The following is a 12,046-nucleotide window of genomic DNA, read 5'->3' on the forward strand; positions in this document are numbered from 1 at the left end:
AACAAAAAAAAGATAGTGAGAACATTTTAATGAAGTACTCAACTAACCAGAGCTAACAATTCCAATTAATGGATGTGCAGAAGAACTAAATATGTCATTGCTAGAAATTTCAGAAGTAGAACTAGAGAAAACAGTTAACCAACTAAAAATGACAAACCACCTGGTCAAGATAAGATCACTGCTGAAAGGCTTAAAGTGGGGGAATATGCATGAAAATACACAAACTCTGTTATATAGTTGGAAGAAAGAATTCTACCCAGAGGAATGGAAGTAAGGTGTGATCTTTAAATTACCAAAGAAAGGAAAGTAACTGGTGTGCAACAACTGGTGAGGAATAACACTACTTTCAGTATCTGGAAAAGCATTCTGTAGTGTACTATTGAACAGAATCAAATTGGTTATCGATGGAAAAACTGCATACTATGCAAGCAGGCTTTAGGCTGAAAAAGTCATGTATACACCATATCTTTAACCTGAGACAATTGATTTAGAAAGAGAAGAGTAGTCTTGAACTTTATAGATTTTACCAAAGCTTTCAACTACATTCACAGAGAGTCACTATGGAAAATCTTCTGACAATATGGCTGACTAGAATGACCGTCCCCCTGGCTAAGATGTTGTTGTATGACGTTTCACAATGCTGTGTAAGGATTAAGTGGTGAGATCAATTGATTTCTATATCGTCACTAGAGTCACCCGTATTCTGTGATCCAGCGAGGGCAGCCATTTAAGATTGATATCTCCCAGATGTCACTTCTCTTGTGTGGAGACCCACCTCTCTCTCTCCTGACCAAGATTTTAAGCTCCCGGCCCTACAGTGTGATACCCCCAGAAAGCCAGTCTGCCTAAAGCCATCCGTGCCTGTGCTTTGCTTTCTCTGAAGCCTATGAACAGTGTGTTGACAGCAGTTACAATTTACCACACAGTTCCTTCTGATCAAGCACATGTATTCTTAGAGTGAGTGCATTACAGAGAAAACATGATAAAACATTAAACAGATTTGAACACATATTAAACATACCAGGACTGGAGTCACCCATCAGTCTTATGGGATCCTAGCAGGCCTCTTCCACAACTTTGGAGCCCCTCTTGGACAGAAGGTACTGTCTGTTTGCTGGATCAGAAAGAAGGCCCGGTGTCAGTTTAAGCTCATCCTTTCTTTGCCTCCTAGTCTCTAGAACAGTGGTTTTCAAACTGCGGGTCGCAACCCACTGCTGGGTCACAGAATGTAGGGCACTGGGTCACGGTGGCTCTAGTCAGCACCGCCGACAAAGCCGTTAAAAGTCCCATTGGCGGTGCTGCCCAGCTAAGGCAGGCTAGTTCCTACCTGTTCTGACACCACACTGTGCCCCGGAAGCAGCCAGCAGCAGGTCTGGCTCTTGGGGGGCGGCACAGGGCTCTGCGCACTGCCCCCACCCTGAGCACCAGCTCTGCACTGTGGGTGGGTGGGTGGGAGAGCTGTGCCCGTGGGCGAGAGCCGCACTGAGCCACTTGTGTGCCTTCACCTAGGAGCCAGATCAGCTGCTGGCCGATTCCAGGGTGCAGCACGGTCTGCAGCGTCACGACAGGTGGGAAGCCTGCCTCTGCACCCCAGCTGCGCTGTTTACAAGGAGCCGCCGGAGATAAGCCCGAACTCCAAACCTGAGCCCCAATCCCCTGCCCCAGCCCTGAGCCCTGCCTCAAACCCAGAGCTCCCTCCTGCTCCCCAAAATTCTCATCCCTAGCCCCACTCCGCATCGCTCACCCCCATACCTCAACCATCTGCCCCAGCTGTGAGCCCCTCCCACACCCCAAACCCCTCATCTCCAGCTCCGGTGCGTCATGGACATTAACAATTTTCTTCAACTGGGTTACCAGGAAAAAAAGTTTGAAAACCACTGCGTTAGAAAACCCAGTTTGAATCAGTAAAAGCAAACCACTGCAGGGGTTAGTACTTCCCTAGTTGCTTAGTCTCAGTGACTCACCTTAATCAACCTCTCATTGTGTTTAGTTCCTGTAGGAGCTGTGGTAATCCTCCCCATGGAGGAACACAATCATACATTAACCATTCATAAACTTAATAAATGGTTCCCAAATACTGCACGAGATTGCAATATCTGTTACAAAGATGTTACATTGTTTTAAGAGATATTGAGTAATGCTGAAACTACTGTAATCACATTATATATGCGGCTGGAATACGCTCACTTTGAATAGTGTGTTCAGATTTGGTCAAACCATCTCAGAAAAGAAGTAGTTCAAACAGAAGAGGCACAGAGTAGGACAACTAAAGGGTTAGATGCATGGAAGGATTTCTGTACAAGAAGAGATTTTAAAGACGGGGACTACATATTTTAGAGAATGAGTAAGAGGTGCTATGAAAGAGGTATACAAAATTATCAGTGGTATACTGAGAAAGTTTATCTTGAATGCATATTTACTTTCTCTCTTATTACACAAGAAAGAGATGGTTAATGAAAGTGAAAAGCAACACATTTAAAACTGACACTAAATTTTCAAAAGTGACTAGTTAATATGGGTGCCTCAATATTAGGGTGGTCAATTTGAGACACCTTAAAGGAATCTGATATTCAAAGAGGATGTGTTCTTCAGCAATTTCCTTAAAACCAGGCCCCCTTAAGGTGTCTTCTAGTCAGACATCCAAAATCCCTAGACATTTTGAAAATTTAGGCCAATAAAAGGAATCACCATTATACGCAACATGTATATGGAACTCGTATACTGAGGCAAAGAGCTTGGTGGGATTCACAACAGGATTAGATATCTTTGTAGTTAATAATTGCATCATTAACAAATATACTTGCTAGGATAAAAATATACAGGGGGTAGGGGATATAAAGCCTAATTTTCAGGACAAAAGTCAACCACTATTCTGCTTGGAGTTAGAAAGAAACCCTATAAGCATATTACTGCATAATTGCCCATTATGAAGTTTTTATACTTTCCTCAAAAGTATCTGGTACTGATCACTGGCAGAAGCAAGATACTCCGACCTCATAGAATTTTCTATTTAATCTGTGGTCTTTTCCAAGATACATATTGGAGGGCACTGCCCTCAGGTCATACATCAAAAATCAGTGTCCACGGAAAAGGCACATACAGATTAAATGCAGTATATATCCCCAAGAATGCCTACAATTAAATGATAGTTTCACATTTTTAGTATATAGTGTTCAGACCCTGGAGCGACTCGTGCAACCCCCTGTAGTGAATGTATAATATGGGACTGATAAAGTCTGCAGAAAGCTGTCAGACTTCCTCTTCTGAAGGAAGATTACTACAATGCAAGCCCTTAAGGGCGGCTGTTGTGCTCAATATGCAGAGAGATTTTGATCAGTTAACCTGGGATGGTGCAGATCTACTTGCCATACTCTACCCTTCCCCCAGACTTGCTGCAAACCCCTTTGCACCATGTGGGACCCTGTGCAAGCAGTGTGGTGAGCACACAGCATGTCCCCAGCATACGTTCCTTATAACTGGCACCTGTGCACCCATTTTGCCACCTTTTTGTCTCCTATGCACTCATGGGAACAGGTTCTGATCCACAAAGAAGTTGTTCAGTGAGAACAAAGAGGATTCCACCCTGTGTCATTGTTCACTTGTTTCTTGGTTAGGGTCTATTAACTATATATTTATTTATCTTTATTATATATCTTTATTTGCTAAATTCATTGCCAACACAGACAAAGATCAGGGCCCCCAAAGCATTTTTATTAAATTTTAAATCCATTTCAGTGTAATGAAAAAGTGCTTTCACTGAAATAATAGTGCTTTTATTAGAAATAGGATTATAGAATTTAATCTAAAAATGTGCACATCTTTAATTTTGTTTACAAGGAAAAAGAAACATACTTTAAAAATCTTCTGAGGTGCAGTGACTGTTTTTATACAGTATATCAAAAAACCTGCTGCATAAATTTGAGCAAGTTGATGTATTTTTAAAATTGTGAAGCAATGAGAATTATGTTATTCAAAATCAGACAATGTCATTGTCTTGATCATTACATTTTAATTTTCAGTATCATAGCTTGTGATGGGCACTGTTTAATTTATAGTGTGTCAGCATGTATGAGCAGCTGCAGGTGTGAGCACAGCATCATTTTCAAAATAAAGGCCAAACTATAGGAAAGAACATCCCACACATGAAGTTGGGGGGAGGGGGATGCAGAAAGAGGATATGGATGCCCCTCTTACTGCCTAGCAACCTTCATAGACTTCCATTGCTTTCCTGGGAGAGACTTCAACCTTCTCCTTTAGGGCTAATTTAAAATGGGGCTAGAAATGGGACAAAATGCAGCTAAAACGTCAAGTACTGAGGAAAGCTAGGACCCATATCATATATCAGTCCAAAATGTGCCGTGGCTCTGGAGTGCTGACTTAAGGTCTGGTAATTCACATACACCAGAGGCTTGGGGTTTTGGCAAGCTAAATCGCAACGGATACCCTCAAAGCTGCTACTACAGAAATAAAAAGGAAAACAGATTCATTGACTTAAATTTTAGAATATTAGGTTCTTATAAGCAAGGGAGGAATACTACCCATTTCGTTTATTATTATAATCATTGTTAAAATCTCTCCCCCCCTCTCTTCTTCTTCTGCACGCCATAGGAACTCATTGGCATGAAAAGTTACAAGGAATGCCCTGAAGACCCTGGGAAACTTTTATTCCCCAAATTTACATTGCCATCTGAAGGGAGAGAGGTCCCCCCTCCCTTTTCCCGCCTGGGAATTGTTATAATTTCGCTCTTTCCCAATTTACAAAGTCACCTCTTCTTACAGTAGGATGGAGGGTTATAATAAAATGGACTAGGACAAGGAAACAAAAGCAAATCTAGAAACGTTGTGTTAGAAAAAACCCCAGCCCTGCCCCATAGGACAAATAAAAAAGAGTTCCTTGCGGCCATTTGGTGTGCAAAATGACTTGTTCCTCCCTCTATTACTGCTATTGGGTGGTGGTGTTCGTCTTTGTATGAAAGCCTGTTCAGTAAGTTTGGAGGTTTATTTCCCTGAGATTTTCCTTTCTGTATATTTTCCTCTGTCTCGTGGGTTGGAGAGAGAGAGGGAGGGAGGGAAGGTCCGCCATATTTCTGCCTTACACGCCCAGGAGCTGAGCCATTGAAGAGTCAGGCTGGCTGGATACATATTGTACATGCACCACAGCTCTTGCTTCCCTCCTCCTCTCTCGCATTACCCGTTCTCGCTTCCTTACAGAAAGGGAAAGGCAGGGACGAGAAGAACAGCTGCTTTGCAAGACAGAAGCAAATAGACCCCCCCTCCCCTCAACTCCAAAGAAAGCTGGGAAGAAAAGTCCACTTGAAAGACCTTAAGCAAAGCAAACTCAGAGATTTCCAAGAGGCAACAAGCAAAACCACCCCCTGGGGGATCTGATGATCTTCAAGTCAGGGAGTGGGGGAAGAGACAAGAAAATGTGTGTGTGGAGGGGGGGGAGGGGTTAGTCGCGATTAGCATTTCAATAGGGGCTGGTTGCTTTGGAGGGAGGTGGGGGGATTTCAGCGGGTGTCATTCACAAGGGACGTTTGGGGACTGTAGCTGCAGGAGACAGGAAAGGAAAAGAGTGGGGTGCGGGGCTGCTCCTCTCTGCTGGGCACTGCTGCTCTGGTAGATGCTTCCCTGTTGTTTGGTGCATGATTTAGAGAAGAGGAGGAGTTGGAACCAGCGAGTGTCAGAGGCAGGAGATAGGGTGGGGGGGGAGACCCTTTCTCTGCCTCTCTTCCTCCCTGGGTGTAGCATCCAGAGCTCTCCCGGCCTTGGCTCTGCTGTCCCCGGGTGGGGGCTCGCAGGCAGAGGGCGCGTGCCTCCCTCGCTCCGCGGTGCGGGGTGTGCGTTTTCGGGGGGTGGGGGTTGTGTCTGAACCAGTTAGGAAGAATGACTCTGGAGTCCATCATGGCGTGCTGCCTGAGCGAGGAAGCCAAAGAAGCCAGGCGGATCAACGATGAGATCGAGAGGCAGCTCCGCCGGGACAAGCGGGACGCCCGCCGGGAGCTCAAGCTGCTGCTGCTGGGTGAGTCCAGGCAGGCGCCGCCTGCACCCCAGCCCGGCCGGCTGCCGCTCAGCCCCGGCTGCCGCTCTCACACACACACACGGTGCCCATTGGGGGTGCAGCCTTGCACATGCATGTAGGCACTTATGCAGTAGACAGGCCTGTGTGTGTCTGGGTACGGTGTGTACATTGTATCAATCCATTGATAAGTATGAAAGTAAAGGGAATCTGATGGTGGGTGCGAGGGAGGGGAAGGGAGGGAAGGAGGACACAGTTTACACTCAGTTTCCTTGCCTTAGCTCCGCGGGTGCTTCCAATCTACATGATTATTCGGACTCTCAGGATGATGGTGGTGGTGGAGATACGTTTGTGTGTGTGCACAGATATCTGTAATACACGATGTTACATGGTATATATCCGTGGGCATGTATTGCAAATACATATGCAGCTGGTTTCAGAGATTCTGGTTCCTGTAGGTGGTTTGATGTGGAAGAGACACTGGCCTTCCAAAAATGGAGAGGGGATAGGGCTTGGTGGGTGACAGAGAGATGAAAAGAGAACATAAATGGCAAATACATTTGGGGGTGGGTGTAAGGGAGAAATTGCAAGGAAGCTGCTAAATGAAACGACTCACAGGCGGAGTTGCTTTGCAGATTGATGGTGGTAGGCTTTAATGTCTACATTGTTCTGTGAGCCTTCAGAAAGGTTGCTGGGTGCTGGTTTTATTTTTTTTAGTGTGATTTTTATTTAATGAGGTAAACTGAGATGGAGGGTTACACTCAGATTATAGGCTAATTTCATAGAACAACAACACACAAAGACATGAAACTGACTAATAACCTACAGTATGTTGGAGAATGACAGCATCTTGAATATCTTTGGAATCCACCCATTGGATAAGAAATAAATTTACAGTATGCAATACAGTTTCCCCTTAATCTCAACAGTTATTGTCATATAATCATAGCTAATGTACAAAAAGCAACATTTCTCTATTTTTTTGTTGATACTAAAATAAGTCTTTTGAATTAAAATAATAATAAAAAAGCTCATGACCAGTTCATTGTAATATAATGCATAGTTACTGTGGTGGATATAGTTTGTGCTTTGGACTAACAGGGCCTAAAAATGTCTGCACGAGAGCTTGGTGTATGTGGAATTATAAAACTGAATAAATCACATGCAAAAGATGTGTACTGTCTGCTGTAGCGCAAATATGCTATCTTGTTTTGTATAGAAAGATTGTTATTGATACAGGGTAAATTATTTTTTAAATGAGTTAAAGCTGGATCAAAATAAGTAAAACATGGAAAAGAATATGTTCAGACATAGTCTTTTAAATTAATTTGCAATTTTCCTTTATTAACGTGTTTTCTATACTTGTAATAATGGGTGTGGAAGAATGATCAGGAGAGGGGGAGATAGAGAGAGATAATACTGGCGGTAAAAATTGCTCTGCCTATTTGATTTTGGCCTAGTTTTGATTGATTAAATTTCACGTTGTGATTATTTTAGGATTCAGAAAAGAGGTGAAATAAAGTATATAAGCTTGCATTTGCTTTAGTTTATGGAAATTGACTTAACATATTTAATAATTTTTTTGTCATATTCGACTTTTAGTACAAGTCTATGTTGTTTCTGCATTTTGCTTGTTTTTTGAAATAATGCTACAGGATTTTGCTCAATATTTTAGGGAAGAGGGAAATTTATTGGGGGGGAATCACTGTGTGCTCCCAGAATAGGGGCGGGATTTAAATTATGAATGTATATAGTTTCAAAGAGTTAGGCCCCAGTGCTGTCGTCAATTATGCACATGCTTAACTTAATGAATGAGTAATCTCATTAATTTCAGTGGGGTCCATTCACTTGTAAAGTTAAGTACTGTATGTGTGTAACTCATGGCAGTCTTGGGCCCTAATTTTGGCATTATTTTAGGCCAAGTGAAAGGTGGTTGGTTTCAGCGAGAATAGGTGGGTCGGGAGAGCTATTAATTTATAGAACTATTGAGAAAGCTCAGGGTTTTTCTATGTGGGTACAACAGTGCAAACCTTCAGTGTTAATGTGCTGCATTAGTGTAAAGTGAGCTTGCACTGGTGTAGTTTACTTGAAACTGAGAGAAGTTGCCCTGATGCAATCCTTGCTTTATACAAAATAATGCGTCTACAGCGGGCATAGGCACCACTGTAAAGACACGACTCTAGAAATTCCTAGTGTATACAAGCCTTTACTGAACTACTTTTAAAACAGTAGAATTTAATTAAAAGACATTATCAACTTAAAAATCATGCTTGTGACTGTTAATGGTGTATATTTACTGGTGTCACAATTAACACCTAAGGTTCTGATCCTGCAAGGAGCTCTGTGCAGGCAGACTCCCCTTGAAGTCACTGAGGCTCAATGCAGGTTCAGGGATCTACCTGAACAAAGCTGCTCTCAGGACCCAGGTCTAAAATTACTGTACTGAAACAGATTTGAGGGGGAAACTATTTCTTCAGTTGGCTTACTTTGTGTTTTTGACAGCAGTTTGTATTTAGTCACTCCCACTGCTTCTCCTGTATAGTCACTCAGTTTTCCCTGTTGTTTGTGTGGGTCTTTCATATAGCAAGGAGAGAGAGAGAAATTTTTAAAAATAGGAAATGTCATTATAAAGTCATAATAACTGGTGAGATTCAGAGAAGGAGTAATATCTGAAATTACATAAACTATTTTTGTTAATTAATTGCAAGTTGACTGTGTCCTATTCCCGCCGATACGTAAAATTGTGTTTCATTTTATTTTATATAGGCTTTGGGTAGAATTGTCAAAAGCTACTTTGACCCATCTTTAGTGCCTAAGTTACTTGGTCTTCTGTCCCATTTCCAAAAGTACCCTGGGAATTAGGAGCCTAAGTGGGTTAGGTGCTTTTGAAAATGGTATTTATGCTCCTGGGTGGCCTAGCATGACATTTTCTAAAGTGCCTTTTTCTATAAGTATTTCTTAATATAAAATTGTATGAATTTCTGTAATAGACATTGTGCTTACCAGAAACTGTCAGAACAGCCCATTATTTTGACTTTATTTGTTACTTTATTATGAACAATATGTATTATAAAGAGCAGGTGTGGGATCTATTTTTTTCTTCTACTTGTGTATATGTAATTTTGTAAGCATATACAAACTCATATGTATAATACAGAACATGAGAAAATTAAGCATTTTTCTGGGTCATGGTTGGAAAGAGAAGCATTTTTTCCCATACTTTGTAGAGATTGTAGTGTTTCTTTGCAATGTGAAGATATTTCTCCCTCCCAATTGTGTAGTATACAGTTACTGCATCACATTCACCTTATTGTGTATAGCCTCCTTTGTACATTATGTATACTGGTGATTATGAATTTAATTTTCTTTTAGATTAATGAGTTTCAAATGTTGTAGCTTGTTTTGCAAACTTGTATTGCAATTCATGGTAGGATTAATTTTAAAAGATTACTTTAAAAGTAAACGCTTTAAGTGATTAAATATTAAAATGTCAGTTTCAGACACTAAATTGCACGTCAGTCTACTGTGAGCTGTTTTTAAAATTAGGTAAAACATTTCTTATAATTTTAATTTGGAACAGCTAGCCTCCAGAACTGAGTATTGAAATGTATTATTAAAACAGTCCTCTCGCTAATACAAATTAGCTGTAACATTAAGGACATTTTGGATCAAATTGAGTTTTCTAATTATTTGGTTTTAATCTGTTGTGTTTTCCAAATTCTTTCTGGATTTCTGTTGAACGTTTTGTAAAACCTTATAACAGTTCTTCAGAATTTAAAGTTAATATTCATCTATTCTTTGCTCTTGGCTGTAAAAACACTTTTATTATTGGCTGAGCAGAAGGAATTATGTTTTATAACAATATATTGGAAACCGTTAACTATAAAATTATTTTATTGTTTATCTTGTAAGTATTAAGTGCCATATGCTATGGTGGTTCTTTGCATACCACTCCCATTGTCAAAAGTGGGAGTTCTCTTTGGGGAGTGGTAGCCAGCTGTGGGCCTAAGAAGTAGAGGCCTCCATTATTGGCCAAATTCTACCCTTATACGTACATAAAGACAACTACCATTCTCTTCAATGGGAACTTCTTTGCATATCTGAGAACAAAATTTAGCCCTTCTGTAACTCTGATAGTTGGCTAAATTAAATGTTTGAGGGACTCATTGCTTTAATTTAGACCTGCTGGTATTATGTCACCCTGAAAGCATGGTTCTCCAGGTTTAGATGTTCTCTGCATTTGAGATAGCAGGTCTCTAAAATGAAGTGAGGTTTCAAAAATATAGGTGATTTTAGCAAAACACTTGCATTCTTCATATGCTATCAACTGAAACGTGGAAATTAAGCCAGTTGAGTGAGCATAAATTGCAGCCAACCTTAACTGGAAAAACATTCTTGAACCTCCTTAGATGAGTATCCAGTAGCAGATCTATCTGGTAACATGCAGTTTGATACATAAGTCAGTTAAATTAGAGATCCAAATGGAAAATCTAGGACTTTCAGATAATGAAGATGTTTGACCTTCACTAAAGTGTTTAAGGAGGAGGTGAGTCCATTAAATCAAGAGTGGATTACACTGGTGTATGGTAGCACTATCATCTCTGACAGATACAATCTGGATCCCTTATTTTTTATGGCACCTTAGAGACTAACAAATTTATTTGAGCATAAGCTTTTGTGAGCTACAGCTCACTTCATCGGAATGCATCCGATGAAGTGAGCTGTAGCTCACGAAAGCTTATGCTCAAATAAATTTGTTAGTCCGATGAAGTGAGCTGTAGCTCACGAAAGCTTATGCTCAAATAAATTTGTTAGTCTCTAAGGTGCCACAAGTCCTCCTTTTCTTTTTGCAAATACAGACTAACACGGCTGTTACTCTGAAACTTATTTTTTATGTAATTTAACTGCTACACATGGTTTATTGAAATAGAACATGACAGTATTGCAGTTCCTTGTACAAAACGATGCAGTAAATAGCAATCGGTGTGTTATATTGCTGAGATATAGGCACTTTAGAATGTGAACAGTATTAAATATGAGATTTGGGAGAAATCTCACATAATTGAATTTCCTGTTTATACATAAATTGGCCTAGCTATTGAAATCTTGCTGTTTCAGCCACACATTGTTTATTTTTCATAGTATGCTTATTTCAGTGACTAAGATGCTCTGAAACAAATTGTGCCCAAATTCAGATTTGACTGGCTGGCCAGAATAAGGCAAACAACTGAAAGAGATTCTTAAACAGAAATTGTGTGTGTGTGTGTGTATATATATATATAGAGAGAGAGAGAGAGAGTCATTGGTGTAGATTAGAAATGGTTGGTCCTGGGTGACCAGAAGTCTAGAGGTAAGTAATTCCTCCCACAGCCAGATCCATCTAAAGACTTCTGTTTTTAAAAAATAGATTTAAAAAGCATGTTATAGGGTATTATTTAAGCTGCTCTGGTGATCATCAAAGATCACATAGATTATAACTTTAGTAGCTGTTATCTTCAAAAGAGCAGCATTTGGCAGAAGGCATTGAACTGCATTTTGAGGAGGTTTGCTTTGTCTGTATTTCTATAATAAAGTCCCTATAGTTTGAGCATGGGGTTGGAGTAATCCTTATAATCCTGCGCACACAGTGCCACAGGTTTGTTTGTTTTTCTTTTAAGTTGATCCATCTCTTTTCCTTAGTTTTCCTAACTAAAAAGTAGGGACGATAGTATTAAATTATTTAATGATTTACTAGGTAACGATTTTCAAATCTGTTCAACATGAAAAGCCTCATATGCAGTAAATGCGGAGTATTGTTAGTAGTAAGTTTTAAAAATTAGTTAAAATTAGTTTCAAATACTATAGTTACTCCTGAGATCCCAGCCAAATGGGACTGGTTTTACAGTCCTGTTTTACTTTTAACGATTTTTTTCATCCCTATTTCTTTCTGAAAGATCCACATAAACAGAAGAAACTGATTATTCAGGTAAATAGCGAAATTGATTCTACACACATGGCTGTCAAATGCAGAAAGTGTAAAAAAACCAA

General features: G+C 40.3%; 1 protein-coding gene across 1 annotated transcript in view; it reads left to right on the plus strand.

Moving 5' to 3' along the window:
- Positions 1-5,508: 5,508 nt before the first annotated feature.
- The window catches only part of LOC142072183 (guanine nucleotide-binding protein G(q) subunit alpha), a 243,977-nt gene continuing 237,439 nt past the window's right edge, over positions 5,509-12,046 (plus strand). The window contains exon 1 of the mRNA XM_075128705.1: positions 5,509-6,022. Within this exon, the coding sequence (XP_074984806.1) occupies positions 5,887-6,022 (136 nt within the window). The 5' untranslated portion in view covers positions 5,509-5,886. The remainder of the gene's footprint in view (positions 6,023-12,046) is intronic.

The sequence above is a fragment of the Caretta caretta genome, chromosome 5 (genome assembly GCF_965140235.1).
Source record: "Caretta caretta isolate rCarCar2 chromosome 5, rCarCar1.hap1, whole genome shotgun sequence".
Classification (NCBI taxonomy): Eukaryota; Metazoa; Chordata; order Testudines; family Cheloniidae; genus Caretta; species Caretta caretta.